At 44.7% G+C, this 16,537-nt stretch overlaps 1 protein-coding gene across 2 annotated transcripts; it reads right to left on the minus strand.

The window, feature by feature from the left end:
• Positions 1 to 538: 538 nt before the first annotated feature.
• Positions 539 to 14,070, minus strand: ZNRD1 (zinc ribbon domain containing 1). Of its 2 annotated transcripts, none has more exons than XM_030195370.1 (5): positions 13,956 to 14,070; positions 12,874 to 13,021; positions 12,476 to 12,579; positions 5,019 to 5,128; positions 539 to 837 (listed from the first exon to the last, which is right to left on the minus strand). In XM_030195370.1, the coding sequence occupies exons 2-5, from the start codon at positions 13,001 to 13,003 to the stop codon at positions 813 to 815; spliced, it is 369 nt and encodes a 122-aa protein (XP_030051230.1). In that variant the 5' UTR covers positions 13,004 to 13,021; positions 13,956 to 14,070; the 3' UTR covers positions 539 to 812. The 2 variants fall into 2 exon arrangements, with proteins under 2 accessions (XP_030051230.1, XP_030051229.1); XM_030195369.1 differs by having other exon boundaries at positions 13,884 to 13,972.
• Positions 14,071 to 16,537: the final 2,467 nt, after the last annotated feature.

The following is a 16,537-nucleotide window of genomic DNA, read 5'->3' on the forward strand; positions in this document are numbered from 1 at the left end:
GTGTCAGGGGCGAGATTATTGTGGATTCAGAAAGTTCTTTCCTTAATAGTTACTGAAGTTGTTGCTTTACCTGTAGTGCTAGCTATTAAGGGAAAGAACTTTCTGAATCTCCAATAGTCTTGCCCATGACGCAGCCTTTGGTCTGCTCTGCTTTATCTGTAGGAGAGTCCCCAATAGTGCTGCTGAATATCTGCCACAGGACCGGTCTTAAGCAGGAAGGAGAGTCTCTCCTGTCTGGTTAAACCGTTTAAATAAACGACCCCAACATGCTTAGCATGTCTAGGGCCACACCATTTTCACATAAGCAAATTAGCCTTTCTCTGTTTCTTGATAGCATGTGTGTCTCACTACCTAAGGACATGTCTCTGCTAACGTCTTTTTAAGTAAAACCTCAAAGCTGCTAGAAAGCAAATGCCACCAAATACTAAAGACACACGAGACCCCGTATTTATGCATCTGTCTGTAATTTTCTCCTCAGGTAGCCTTAGAAACACAAAGGATTCCATAAGACAACCCACACATGAACACTCGCCGAGAATCAAAATAGAAAAATATTTTATTTTTTTGTATACAAGGTTGTCAACTTTCAACCCACCACTTCACATAAACAGACCAGTGGACAAAAGGACCAGAAAACAGGAAGACTCCTCTTGTGTTAAACAGTTGTGCCCCATCTCACATCTCCTGTCACAATGGTGTGAGAGATCAGGAACTGAGGTCAGACCCATGAGGCCTTCTGCCACTTTCACAATCTCCTGAGGTGGGCAGTATCATTAGATATCACTCCAGACATGTTAGGGTTCCATCAACGATTATGAATCCTCTTTCTCCTGATACCTATGGAGACAAGCAAGCAATGTTTTTTTAATTTGAAAATACAGTTTTGAAGTAACATTTTCATTCCAAATTAAAAAAAAAAATATATAGCATCAGCTTGACTGCTCAAAATACCAGTTTTCCTGTTCATTTAATCTTGGTTTTATTCCTAGTTCTCCTTTCTTCCTATCTGATGTTTGTTAAATCTTTTTTTATATACTTTTTTGGAGACAGACAGAAAACAAACAGATTTGAATGTTATGGAATTAAATACTCAAGGGACGTTCCGAAAAGTTGTGCACGGAATTACAGAATACCGCCTTACTGCTCCTAAATTGGGCACAGGCATTTTACATCAGGTTTTCGCAGGCGCAAGTTCGGCACCCAAAAGGTAAGTGCAGGGGCGGACTGAGGGTAGTCTGGGCCCCCCACCCAGCCGATGTCCCCGCTGCCCCGGTCCTACCTGAGGAGTCCTGGTAATCTGGCGGACTCTGTGGGGAAGGGGAGGGGCATGTTCCTTCCTGCCCACTGAGCTGCTGCTATTCCCCCGCCTGCCGGCGCTGCCGTGTTTTCAAAATGGCAGCCGAGACGTCCCGTGGCAGTCTCAATAGTCTCGAGAGACTTCTGCAGGGAGTTTCAGCCGCCATTTTTTAAATACAGTGGTGCCGGGGGGGGGGGGGGGGGGAGTAGCGGACGTAGCATCTGTTTAAAAATAATTCAGACTGCAGCGGCCTAATGTTGTCCAGGAGGTTTTCATGCTTTGGATGAAAATGGCCTTTTTGTGACAGTAAACTCCCCCCCCCTCCTCCCTGGTGGAAGAAAACACCATAATACTTCCTTGCAAGACTGTTTTCAGTGGGAGGAAACATCTGATGAAGTGATGAAAGGCAAGTGATGTGACACACACAAAAATATGCAGAATTAACCTGTGGACGTCACCAGCATGAGACGTCTGGATCTGGTATACTGTGTTTTCACAAGACTTATGGAAATCAGATCCACAGCAGGTTTGAGAGACGTCATGGTGGCTTTCAGATAAGTCCACTACCTGCCTCAGGGGCTATTTTACTAAGCCACGTAAGCGTCTATGCGCACCAAAATGGAGTTACCGCACGGCTACTGCGTGGCTCTTGCAGTATCATTTTTGGCACGCGTCCGATAAATAATTTTTATTTTCTGCCGCGCGCCAAGTGGCATTTGGCGCGTATAGGTCATTACCGCCCGGTTACCGCTAGGTTAATGGCTGGCAGTAAGGTCTCAGACCCAAAATGGACGTGCGGCAATTTTCATTTTGCCACACGTCCATTTTCGGCATGTATGCAAATCTCTCTCATGTATATTCATCATAGATATCCTGAAACCAGAGTGGCTCGAGAACCCGTCTTAAGGGAAAGAAGCAACGAGGCCCAGCCTTTTATAGGTGAAAAGACGTCCGCTGGTAATCCATAAACGGTTGACAATTGGGGAGGGTCTAACAGGGGATCCGCCATCATGCACATTTCCACCTGAGTGTCCACTCCTTGCTGCAGTAAACTCTAGTAGGATGAGTCTTACGCTTTTACAGCCAAATCAATGTTTGCTTTTGGAGACTAGGACAAGCATGAATGTATACATGGTATATCAATACGAATTTGGTTGTGGATAATATTTTTCCAATAATGGGGCATATAAACTTCTAATTCGTTGCCAGAGAATGTGGTAAAGGCAGTTAGCTTAGCAGGGTTTAAAAAAAGGTTTAGCCAGCTTCCTAAAGGAAGTCTATAGACCATTATTAAAATGGACTTGGGAAAAATCCACTGCTTGCTTCTCGGATAAGCAGCATAAAATGTTTTGTACTTTGGATCTTGCCAGATATTTGTGTCCTGGATTGGCCACTATTGAAAACAGGATGCTGAGCTTGATGGACCTTTGGTCTGTCCCACTATGACAATACTTATGTTATTATCCCAACGCCTAATATCAACTTGTTAGTACTTAATATTAAAACTAACAATCCCGTTTGTACTTTGCACAGTGTGAACCGTCGGTGGCGACTCTTTTCACATAGGCTAACGACCTATGATTCGCCATCCAAGTCTCATCATAGGTTCATAACACATCTAAACTATACAATCAGAGTTGTCTATACCGCTGTTATTCCCAAAGGGGTCAAAGCGGTTTATTTTTAAAAGCAACTCCAATAATAAAGGAGAAAATGAGAAGTAGCATTAACAGCGTAACATTAAAAATTTTTTGAAACAAACAATAAAAACAAAGTTATTGTTCAAACAGTAAAGTCTAACAATTTCCTAAAAGAGAGATGAGAAAATACCTCAATTCCAAAAGAAGCTTATTCCATAATCTAGCCCTGACAAACGGAAAAGAGGCCTCTTAAGATAAAAATAAATTTTCAAAGAAGGAAACCCCAACTTCAAAGTTCTTGAGAAGCCCAGAATCCTCTCTGCAGGTGAAAAAGTCAATAGCTCAGTTAAACCCTCAGCATTTGAGCCAGAAATTGACTGTGGCTGCTTTACGCCTTTTTTTATTTTGGAAACTTTTCTTCTTAATTAGTTTGTTTTCTAATGCTTGATTTCCATATATCTAAATGTTCTATTTTATATCCAATAAAACTGAACACTGGACCAAATCTCAAGTGTTCAGTTTATTGGATAGAAAATAAACCATTAAGATATACAGAAATGCAAATATTAGAAAACAAACTAATTAAGAAATGTTTCCAAAAGGCATAAAACAGCCACAGATGTGTTATGAACCGATGACGAGACTTGGGTGGCGAATCATAGGTCGCTAGTCTATGTGAAAAGAGTTGCCACTGATGGTTCACACTGTGGTTGACTAATGGTTTGCAAAGTACAAATGGAATTGTTACTACTTAAGTACTAACAAGTTGATATTAAGCGATGGAATATATTTAACAGTACATGCATGGGTATACACATGCATTGGGAAAGCTTACAACCATACAGCTCCTAGATTTGGGAGATGCACGTAACACGGTATTGTATAAATTAGGCACATAAGTGCAAGTCCTGTGCACGCTCGGGGCACTTGAACACCAATCTGTAAAATATGCACTACTGCAGATATGCGGGCATTTACAGAATAGCATATGGCTGGATTTTTGGGGTGTGTGTGTGTGTATACGCACACATGTGCCGGTATTCTAGATATGCATGTACAGTGGAGACAACCAGACAAAGTGGAGGCACACAAAGCCCCTACGTGCAACAAGAGAGTGTCCAAGGAGTAGGGTAGATAGACTCTTCCAGAAAACCAAGGGAGACCTAGGTTCAGCAAGGTGATCTTCATTAAAACTAATAAAAGATTCGCCACAGCTGCTATGTCTCAGCATCAAAAACGCCTGCATCAGGAGTCTCGTATTGTTTGTTGGTTTTCTGGAAAAGCCTATCTACCCTACTCCTTGGACTCTCGCATGTACAGTGGAACTCCGTTATAACACGAACATGTATTGGCTCATTTTTTTTTTTATTTCTGACATTTCCTCTTCTGCCAATGTCTAGCTACTCTGGGCTACAGCCCAACCCCTTTCCCTACTTGAAACCCATTTCAGCCAATAGTCTGTTACGCTGGGGTGGAGCCCACCCCTTCCCTTCTTGAAAGCCAATTTCAGCTACGCCAGGGTTAGCTCCATCTGTGCATTCTTTATCCACGCAGCTTTTCTGATCCTGACGGACTTGCGATAAACGCAGCTTTTTTCAGCTCCAGGTGCTATTCTACAATCCACCCCGAGTGGACTCTTTATCCAAGTGACTTTTTGTCTGCTCCTGGCACCATTCTGCAATTACTTGTTTTCAATTTCAATTGACTCAGCTAGAACGCAACCCCGCATTTAACACGATGAGATTTAATGGATCCCAAACATCGAATTATAACGGGGTTTTACTGTACTCCTATGTAAAAATTCATGCCTTCTTTGTAGAATACATGCAACAGGGTAATATTCATAAGACTACTTTACAGGGATATAGAATTATCAAAGGACATTCAGTTCATTAGCACGCTTTAAAAACAGTACATGCATATTGCTTTAGCATGCGTTAACATAGGACTTTAACATGTGTAAAGTTTATTTGTGCGTATTAAATTTAAAAAATATTATGAACTGAAAACACATCCAAAAATTGGGAGTAAAAAGTCAAACGACTAGAGATTGCCAATACCACCCCCTCCAAGCTGCTTACTTGCACTTCATGCACATGTAGAACACGGTCTGTCCCTCGTCTGCAGAGCGCATCTGCCGAGTGTGGTATGTCATGCCCTCATGGCTGCATCGTGGGCACTTCCGCTCAATCTGCGAGTCACACAGCAAGCCCGGAAGAGAAGAAGGTGTCAGAAAAGTTAGAAGAGTCGGCATCGCCAAAACGGAGTACACAAACACCCCAGAACCCAATCAGGTTTTCAGGATATCCACAATGAATATGCATGAGCTAGATCTGTATAAAATGGAGACAGATGTACATGCACATCTATCTCATGCATATTCATTGTGGGTATCCCCAAAAACCCTTATACAGTTAGAAACATGACGGCAGATAAGTGCCAAATGGCTCATCCAGTCTGCCCATCCTCAGTAATCCCCAACTCCTCCTTTTCCTAAGAGATCCCACGTGCCAGTCCCACGCTTTCTTAAATTCCAGCACAGTCCTTATTCTCCACCGGAAGGCCATTCCACGCATCCACCACCCTTACTGTGAAAGACTATTTTCTTACATTCTTCCTAAGCCTATTTCCTCTTAACTTCATTCTATGCCCTCTCATTCCAGAGTTTTCCTTCATTTGAAAAAGGCTCACCTCCTGTACATTAACACCACTGAGGTATTTAAACGTCTCTATCATATCCCCTCTCATCTGCCTCTCTTCCAGCGTGTACATGTTGAGGTTCATAAGCCTGTCCTTTTATGTTTTATGACAGAGAATGCATACTAATTTATTAGACGCGCTCCGGACCGACTCCATCCTGTTTACACCCTTCTGTAGGTGCGGTTTGTACTTGGCTAAATGAGAATTGTCTGGTGTTGAATCTCTCAAAGACAACAGCCTGTTGTATTACTAGCAGTACATATTGCCCAAGGTTCCAGCTGTTCTTAGGGGGGCCATCAGATAAACTTAATACTTTTTAGATATTAGGGCATTTCTATTGATTCTCAATTGACTTTTGAAGAACAGATTTCATCAGTCTTACAAAAGTGATTTGTGGGCTCATTTTCGAAAGAGAAGGACGCCCATCTTTCAACACAAATCAGAAGATGGGCGTCCTTCTCCCAGGGTCATCCAAATCGGTATAATCAAAAAATGATTTTGGATGTCCCCAACTGCTTTCCGTCACAGGGACAGCCAAAGTTCAAGGGGGCGTATCGGAGGCGTAGCGAAGGCGAGACATGGGTGTGCTTAACACATGGACGTCCTCGACCCATAATGGAAAAAAAAGGGCATCCCTGACGAGCACTTGGACAACTTTACCTGGTCATGTTTTTCTTATGACCAAGGCACAAAAAAGTGCCCGAAATAACCAGATGAGCACCGGAGAGAATCGGGGATTACCACCCCTTACTCCCCCAGTGGTCACTAACCCCTTCCCACCCTCAAAAAAACATCTATAAAAATATTTTTTTGCCAGCCTCTGATGTCATACTCAGGTCCCTGATAGCAGTATGCAAGTACCTGGACCAGTTTTAGTGGGTGCAGTGCACTTCAGGAAGGTGGACCCAGGCCCATCCCCCTGCCTACCTGTTACGTTTGTGGAGGAAACAGCGAGCCCTCCAAAACCCACCAGAAACTCACTGTACCCACATCTAGATGCCCCCCTTCACCCATAAGGGATATGGTAGTGGTGTACAGTTGTGGGTAGTGGGTTTTAGGGGGGGTAGGGGGCTCAGCAGACAAGGTAAGGGAGCTATGTTCCTGGGAGCATTTTATGAAGTCCACTACAGTGCCCCCTAGGGTGCCCGGTTGGTGTCCTGGCATGTCAGGGGGACCAGTGCACTACAAATGCTGGCTCCTCCCACGACCAAAGGGCTTGCATTTGGTCGTTTCTCAGATGGGTGTCCTTGGTTTCCATTATTGCCGAAAATCAGAAACGACCAAGTCTAGGGATGACCAAAATTTCAAAATTTGGGTGTCCAACCGTATTATCAAAACGAAAGATGGACGTCCATCTTGTTTTGATAATAGGGGTTTCCCCACCCCTCCATCAGGACGTTTTGCGAAGACATCCGCAACAAAACTTGGGCGTCCCTTTCGATTATGCCCTTCTTGGTGTTCTACGACTGCTAAAGGCTAGTAGGAATTTCATGGATGAGGACACTTTTCACACCCTCCTACAACATTCATTCCAGATGTCAAAGTTAGATTATGGTAACTTGACATATGCTGAGATTGGGAGGCAGAGCCGGTGGTGGGAGGCGGGGCTAGTGCTGGGCAGACTTCTACGGTCTGTGTCCTGGAAATGGCAGATACAAGACAAGGTAAGGTATTCACAGAAAGTAGCACATATGAGTTTGTCTTGTTGGGCAGACTGGATGGACCGTACAGGTCTTTTTCTGCCATCATCTACTATGTTACTATGTCGGGGAAAGTAAAGCGGCTATAAACTCTCCAAAATGAAGCCATCCAGTTATTAGGTAAAGTTTATTTTAGGGACCACATCACTCCATTGTTTCTAATATTCCACTGGCTTCCTGTGAAATACAGAGTGGAATTAAAGATACTCATGTTAGCCTAGAGGTTTTCAAACCCAGTCCTTGGGGTACATAGCCAGTTGTGGTTTTCAGGATTATCCCCACTAAATTCAACAGGGATATCCTGAAAATCTCGACTGGCTGAATGTGCCCGGAGGACTGGGTTGAAAATCCTTGTGCTAGCCCATAGGGCACCATCTTATTTAATTTCTCTGGCAATATTCTATGTTCCCAGTAGGCTTAGATCATTAAATAATAGGATGGTTACACCTCATATCCACAGAAAAGGCAGCACCAAGGGCCTTCAAGGCAGGGGTGTAGCTACGGGGGGGGGCCACAGGGGCCTGGGCCCAGGCAAATTATGTCCGGACCCCTGGTTTGGCTGGCTGTGGTCCCCAACTCCCGCCAGCCGAAGCCGTCTCCGGTGCAGCCGCGTTCCTGCCCTGCTCTTCTTGCTCCTCCTGTCTTGTGATCTAAAGCATGCACAGGACAGGAGGAGTAATAAGAACAAGGCAGGAACGCGGCTGCGCCAGAGACGGCTTCAGCTGGCGGGGGTTGGGGACCCCCGCCAGCAAAGGTATTTGCAAGGCAAGGGGGGGTGCGAGGAGGCAAAGGGGTGGTGGCTGGGGGAGGCGAGGCATGGCGGTGTGGCAGCGAGGCGTGGCGGTGGGGGGGGGGGGTGGCAGTGAGGCGGCACTCAAAATGTGCCCCCAACCTTGGGCTCTGGCCCCCTCCCACCGTAAGGTCTGACTACGACCCTGCTTCAAACTCGGTCCTTTATTCACAGACCCGAGACGGGCTGTGTTTTGGCATGAAGCACCTGCATCAGGAGTCAAACAAGTAAGTTGCAGCTAAAAACTGAAATGCAACGTTCCAACTCAATCCTGGGACCAAAAATCACTAAATAACGTGGTGCTCTTTGAAGACCACTATGCGATTTAGCGATTTTAGTTTTTCTTTTTTTTTTTTTTTTTAACTGCAACTTGTTTGACCCTGGTGCAGGTGCTTGGCGCCGAAACACGGTCCGTGTCAGGTATATGAATAAAGGACCAAGGGGCCCTTTTACTAAGCCGCGTAATCACCTACGTGTGCCCAACGCATGCCAATTTTGTTACTGCCCAGCTACCGCGTGGCTCTTGCAGTAATTTCATTTTTGGCGCGCATCCGCTATGTGCATCCTAAAAATATTTTTTAAATTTTCTGGCGCGCATCAGCTACGCATGAGACTTTACCACTAGGTAAATGGCTGGCGGTAAGGTCTCAGACCCAAAATGTGTCTACACTACCACAGGCCATTTTTCAGCACACCTTAGTAAAAGGATCCCCAAGCGTTTATCCCTTGGTGCTTCTTTTTCTGTGCGTGTTCTCCGTGTATTTCGATCCTTCCACTCGCTGCTGCGTTCTGCACCTCATCACAAGCGTGCTTAGCAGTTACTAGAAAAAGCTGTGTTTTTGGGGGGCTAGCCCCAGGACTCTGGAACAAGTTACCTCAATACTCTATGGAAAGAGGAATCGTTGAAGAATTTTAAGTGGCAACCTTAAAACATACTCCTTTTTTTTTTTTTTTAATAGCATTTAATTTAGGTAAATGAGAGCTGATTCCCACTGGAAATGCCTGGTTGGAATGAGATGGTGTTTTAGTGTTAGTTTCTTTGGTTGAATATCAGACTTTACTATCCTAAACTGGAGTCCCTTTCTAAATTTTTGTTGTGTGATATTAAGTTCTTATTGTAAACTGCTTTGAGCTTTTGATTAGCTAAGCGGTATATTAAATGTTTTAATAAACAAACATGAAATAAAAAGTTGGAGACAGGCACAAATGATCCTTAGTGGTGGGAGTAAAACCTGGGAGGAGCAGAGAGGATCCTCAGGGATGGGGAAGAAAGGGTTAATGTTTGAGACAGGCACTGAGGATCCCCAGGAGTAAAGACAGTTGCCAAGTTACCCAATTCCAGGAGGGAGACTTTTTTTTTAGTCCAAACACAAGAGGCCAGATATCATACCAAAGAAAAAAAAAACACACAAAGGGGTAATCGCCAGGCTGCCTTTATTAAAGACACTCCTCCCCCCCCCCCCCCACCCCATACTGAGCGGTTTTTTAACCAGCCAGGAATTGCAAAACAGTAGAGGAGACAAAAAAAAAAACAAAAACCTCTCGCAGACGGTGTCCAGATTCTCTTTATTGATTCTTCCAAAAGAACCACAGGAAAGAAGACCTGACGCAGCTCGTGTTTCGGCTGTACTGGCCTGCATCAGGGGTCTAAAAACTTTTCATATGATTCACATCTCCAGAAAATCCTCAAAACAATCGATCAGTAAGTAGCTGCTGCACAAAATAAGAACGTTTCGCCGATAATCACTGGCAGGACGCCAAACGTTCTAATTTTGTGCAGCAGCTACTTACTGATCGATTGTTTTGAGGATTTTTTGGAGATGTGAATCATATCACAAGTTTTTAGAACCCTGATGCAGGCCAATATGGCCGAAACACGAACCGTGTCAGGTCTTCTTTCCTGTAGTTCTTTTGGAAGAATCAATAAAGAGAATCCGGACACCATCTGCGAGAGGTTTCTTCTTTTTTTGGTCTCCTCTACTGTTTTGCACCTGATTGCTTCATCCGTGGAGGTTTTTTCCCTCTGTTTGTGACTGAAAAATAGCACTTAATCAGCTATCCACGAATATTCAAGCAGGGGATTAGCCAGCTATGAATATTGGTTGTCGGCGCATAGTGGCGAACCAGCTATATCACACGATACAGCTGGTTAGCCGCTAATATTCAAACGCTGGCCGGCTAAGTTTTGCGGCCAAATCGGGTCACATAAATAGCAGGCCTATCTTTGGCAGCTATAAACTTCACCGGTCGGTGCTAAATATTAACATAAGTTTACAATTCAATGCCGGTCACTGGGAACAGCCCAGCATTAAATACCCGGGCTCAGCGCTGACCGCAGGAGTTGGGATCTGGGTGTCGTCGTCGATAATACACTGAAACCTTCTGCTCAGTGTGCTGCTGTAGCTAGGAAAGCAAATAGAATGTTGGGTATTATTAGGAAAGGTATGGAAAACAGGTGTGAGGATGTTATAATGCCGTTGTATCGCTCCATGGTGCGACCGCACCTTGAGTATTGTGTTCAATTCTGGTCGCCGCATCTCCAGAAAGATATAGTAGAATTGGAAAAGGTGCAGCGAAGGGCGACTAAAATGATAGCAGGGATGGGATGACTTCCCTATGAAGAAAGACTAAAGAGGCTAGGGCTTTTCAGCTTGGAGAAGAGACGGCTGAGGGGAGACGTGATAAAGGTATATAAAATAATGAGTGGAGTGGAACAGGTGGATGTGAAGCGTCCACGCTTTCCAAAAATACTAGGACTAGGGGGAATGCGATGAAACTACTGTGTAGTAAATTTAAAACAAATAGGAGAAAAGTTTTCTTCACCCAACGCGTAATTAACCTCTGGAATTCGTTGCCGGAGAACGTGGTGAAGGCGGTTAGCTTGGCAGAGTTTAAAAAGGGGTTTAGACGGTTTCCTAAAGGACAAGTTCATAAACCACTACTAAATGGACTTGGGAAAAATCCACAATTGCAGGAATAACATGTATAGAATGTTTGTACGTTTGGGAAGCTTGCCAGGTGCCTTTGGCCTGGATTGGCCGCTGTCGTGGACAGGATGCTGGGCTCGATGGACCCTTGGTCTTTTCCCAGTGTGGCATTACTTATGTACTTATGAGTTAGCCAGGCTGCCTCCCACAGTCTGATTATCGGCCCCATAGTTCTTAAAACGTGCACTAGGATCCAATCTGGCCATGTTTTGGTGCATGAACTATCAAGTGCACCTCACTCACAAAACGATCAATAGTTAGAAAAAAGCGGCTGTATAGATTTTTTTAACAACTCACACCAAAAAACGTTACAGACTAGCAGAATGTTCTAGTTTTTTTTTTTTATTTTTTTTAAGATCTATACACCACTTGTGAGCGAGATCCACATGATAAAACATAGTAGTAAACATAGTAAATGACGGCAGATAAAGACCTGTACAGTCCATCCAGTCTGCCCAACAAGATAAACTCATTTACATGGTATGTGATACTTTATATGTGTACTCGAGTTTGATTTGTCCTTGCCTTTCTTAGGGCACAGACCGTAGAAGTCTGCCCAGCACTGTTCTTGTAATAAGTTCTGGAGCTAATGTCAAAGCCCCTTAAAATTTACACTCCAGACCATCCCTATCTATTCAGTCACAATCAGGGCATAGATTGTAGAAGTCTGCCCAGCTCCCATTTTGTTTCCCAATTACCGGCGTCACCACCCAATCTCCGCTCACATTCCGCAGAACCATTCCTTCTAAACAGGATTCCTTTGTGTTTATCCCACGCATGTTTGAATTCCATTACCGTTTTCATCTCCCACAATTTCCCGCGGGAGGACATTCCACATATCCACTACCCTCTCCGTGAAAAAATACTTCCCGACATTAGTCCTGAGTCTGCCCCCCTTCAACCTCAATTCATGTCCTCTAGTTCTACCACTTTCCCGTCTCTGAAAAAGGTTCATTTGCGGATTAATAACTTTCAAATATGTTAACGTCTGTATCATGTCACCCCTGTTTCTCCTTTCCTGCATAAGTTGCACATGAAGCAGGGAGATTAATTTTTAGCCAGTCCATGCTTTGAATTTTGTGATGATGTCATCCCTGATTCTGAAATAAGTGATGCAGATCCCATAATGCACCAGGGGTTGTCAGAAAACCAAGACTGGCTCAAAATCACTTTGCTGGAGTGGGGTAACACAGCACCTCTACAAAGGATCGAGTGAAAACAGACCTGAAAGGAGATGCGGTATAAGAGGAAGGAATAATAGGCCTGAAGGTCTTTTTGTGCCATGTTTCAGTGAGTGCATGTCATAGAAAAAAAACTTTCAAGGGATCAAGGTGGGGAGGTTTGTAGTTCCTATTACTCACCAAGGGTCCCTGGATCTCCACCCTCTCTTCACCCTGGTGTAACATGGTAGAACCCTCCAGTTTGTTAAATACTGTCGAAGACTGGACCACTTTTCCCTCAAAGTCTAAAACAACAAAAGAAACCAGAATTGCACAACAGGTAGGAAACAGCAAATATCACAGTATCCTTTGCTCAACTCTGCTGTGTCATCTAAGCTCAAACCTTGTGGCCTTTTTTTTTTTTTTTTTACAATGAATGCACACCCATCTGTATTTTAAAACTGCCAAATTAGCCTGAAGGACATAAGATGTGCCACACTAGGTCAAAGAAAATGTTTATCAAGCCCAGAAGGTACTTTCTAAGAAGCTGCATAGCTACGAAAGGCTTTCAGTTCTGACTGCTCGTGGCCAGCTCTCACCCTTTACATCAATCTTGAACTTGCATCGTGGGCAGGTGACTGAGTCCTGCAGCCCTGGCAGAGGCAGGATGGAGCCGCACTCGGGACAGAAGTCGGGGTCTGAATGGAAGCAGGAGCTGCTGGAGTCCATGTTGTCTGTCCTGGGAGTCTGAAGGACGAAAGAACAGGTGGTTCGGGTGAGAGAAGCAGCAGGGACAATAACCAGAGACACAGAAGGGAAATAAGAGGAAGGGGAACAAGAAGAAGACGCAATAACCAGAAACACAGGAGAGAGGGAGAGGAGAAGCAGGGAAACTAGCTAAAGTTTCAAGAGAAAGGGGGAGGGGGAAGAAGGGGCAACAGCCAGAAATATCAGATCTGCTGTGGAAGGGAGGGGAACAAGCCAAGGCAGTGGTAATAACCATATACACAGATCCTGCAGGGCAGAGGGAAAACAGGGGCAATAACCAGAGCTGAAGAGAGTGGGGAAGAAGAACAAGGTAAAGCAAAGTAAGGAAAATAACCAGATATACAGCACCAGCTTGGAAGAGAGAGGTGAAGGGATGCAGGGGGCAATAACTAGATACACAGCCCCTGCTGGGGGAGAGGGGGGGCAATAACCAGGAACTACTGGGGTGAGGGGAATACGGTTAAATAACTTGAGATAACCTGCTAGGAAGAAAGGGAGAGGGGAAACAGGCGCACTAACCTTGCAATACAGGACATGCTAGGAAGAGAGAGTGGAGGGGAGCGAGAGGCATCAAACTGCCGGAGACACACGAACCGTTGAAGATAACCAGAGAGAGACAGAAACCAGTGAAAAGCAAGAAAAATAACCAGACATACGAGAACTATTGGGGGTATGAGATTCACAAGCAGGGGGAAACGAGAAGCAATAGCTAGATTCAGGAACCTCTCGTCGAACCCCTGTCCCTCCAAGCCCTGAACCATGGACCCCCTCCCCTTCCTCTCCTCCCCTCCAGGTGGAGCTGGAGAGAAGTTAGTGCAAGCGAGCACTCCAGGGATCCTACCTCTCCTCAGCTCACAGGAGCCGGGTGCATGCATCACCCCAACCCACCATGCCAGCAACATGCACACACTACCTGCTGCACTCCACATTTACTAGCGCCTTCTGTTTTCCACCCCAGACCCCACCCCCAAGCGCACGGGGAGGCATAGAGCCACTTCCTGGTTCAGCTGCTGGGGCCACAGCACCCCCCGCAGCACCGGAGGGTGCAGTGCAGGAGGGGAAAGCTTTCTGTTTTGCACCTCACGTCTCACCCCACCCCCCCAAGTAAGGCATAGTGCCACTTCCTGCTTCAGCTGCTCGGGCCACAGCACCCCCTGCAGTACCGGAGGGTGCAGTGCAGGAGGGGAAAGCTTTCTGCCCTTTTTAGGTTTTAGCATTTGAGTCAAGTGTTACGTCAGGAGAACGGCCCTATAATGGGGTTTGATGGTAGGGCACCGTTTCCTTTTGCCCCGGATTGTACAGGTTCCCGTCTCCCGATGATAACCAAAAAGGCTGAAAAGTGAATGTCTGCTCAAAGTTCACATCGTGCACTTGCAAATTGCAAAAAAGGCAGGGAGGGAAGGCTTCTGTGCTCAGTCTGATTGGTAACTCCGAGTCTGTGCTCTGTATTTGTCTGGAGTCACCTCCAGTGTTTTTAGCCCTTATGCTTTCAGCGTTTTGCTGGAGCCTTTCGGTATTTTCAGCCTGGCTCTGTTTCTTCGCTTTCCAGTACATGTTTTGCTCCTGTTGTATATTTTCAGTCCTTGTGCGGTTTTTTCTTTTCTTCTGGGGAGGGATAGAAGAAGGGAACCGAACTAGCACTTTTCTTTTGGTGGGAGGGGGGGGGGGCAGCTTAACATCAAGACAAGGGGGAACCTTTTGCACGATTTGCAGAGCTGGGAGGAAGGGTATTGGCAGGGCTGTCGGGGGTTGTTAAAGAAGCAAAAAAAAAAAAAAAAGGAGAACTTTTAAAGGTTTTCTAGGAGGATCCCGCTGTATCCTTTTGCCTCAGCTCCTCTGAATAATCAATTTGGACGGTGACCCCATGATGATTGCTAACAAAACTGTGACCCCCACCCCCCGTTGTAAAATAATAGTGCACCAGGTCGGTTTTCTGACCCCCCCCCCCCCCCAACCCACAGTTTGGGAAGCTCTGTGATAAAGGCAGCCTTACAAGTAGAACTGCCACCAAGATTCTGATGATCAAAAGGATCATCATGAGGCAGCCATGGGCAAAGAAAGTGTTAACTCTGAGAAATGATATTAAAAGTGGTGTTTGAATTCTAGCTTTTTACCTTGCAAGCAAGATAAAGGAATGCAGGCTGGAATTAATTACTAGAAGTCTAGCGTTTGCCGGGCTGGGTTAGAAAGGTCAGAGACAGGAATTTCTTTCACCCTGGTGAATGATGAAAGCTAGCTCAACATTTGTATACTGTTAGGCATACTGTAGTTTAAAGCTGAAATACTATTTCAGAAGTTCTTGATATGTAGATTTTGTTATAAGAAGATAGCTTAGATATATAGACCATTATAAGTATGTAGAATATGTCTTATAAGGATGCTTACTTTAGAATATGCTGTATTCTGTGTAAACTAATAATTCTATGTAGGATGTTTGTTCAACTCTGTGTTACTTTTAAAATGATCCTTTGTCTGCTGTTTAAGACTGTAGTGAAGAGGTCAAACATGTGTTTTGACTTAGCCATAGTTCTGGCTGGTTCAATGTATAAGCTGATAGGTGAAAAAGGTCAGGACTAGTCAGCTCTCTTCTCCTTGATTAATTATAGCTAAGTGTAGGACTGGCCTCCTGAAAGTAATAACAGACCATAGCCGTATGCCATTAAGTAAGATTGGCTTTTGACCCCTTTAATGAATGCCAGAGTTTAGTTAGCAGTTAGTACTAGGAATATGAGAAATCAATCATAATAACATGTAAGAGTTCTGGAGACCAAATGTCTGGTGTAAGGGGCCCCAGGTCACAGGTCAGTTTAGGATGTCTGAAACCTATGTAACTGATATTTTTAAGGTAATGATTGGTTGAGGCAAGGTAATCAATCTATTCCTTAACCAATTGGAGAGTAAGGGGGGGGCAAGGCTAGGAGGGGGATAGAACAGTATTTAAGTGGGAGAAGAAGCAGTTTACGTCAGAAGGAGCTCAGAAGGAAGAGAAGGACAGAAGGAACAGACAGAAGAAGGAGAAGACAGCATAAGAAGAGAGCTGAGACAAAGACACAGAGAGCTGAGAGAGAGAGAAGAGAGCTGAGAGAGAGAGAAGAGAGCTAGAACTGATGTCCTGCTTTGTTTGCTGGCAAATAAAGAAGATTACTCTCTCATTCTGGTGTGTGTTGTCTGACTCCTGAAGCATCACAAATTCATGTATTAATTCCTGCAACAATTCTTGGTGGCAGCGGTGGGATGAATCCTGCATTAATCTCAGCACCCAACTGACTGGAGAACATTCGCCGGGTATGTATTTTGTATTCTGTATTGTAATTCTAGCTAGAAAATTGTAAACCAGCCCCTCAAAGAAAATTGAGGAAGGAGAGCCTGATCAACTCTCAGCGAAGGCCCTAGTACCTTCTAGTCGCGGGGACTAGAAGCGAAAACGCTTGAGCTTATCTGTATTTGAGAAATCTGAAATTGTTGGGTGGGATTTTCTGTATGGAATGTGTGATG

Source organism: Microcaecilia unicolor, chromosome 3, assembly GCF_901765095.1.
Source record: "Microcaecilia unicolor chromosome 3, aMicUni1.1, whole genome shotgun sequence".
In the NCBI taxonomy this organism is placed as follows: Eukaryota; Metazoa; Chordata; class Amphibia; order Gymnophiona; family Siphonopidae; genus Microcaecilia; species Microcaecilia unicolor.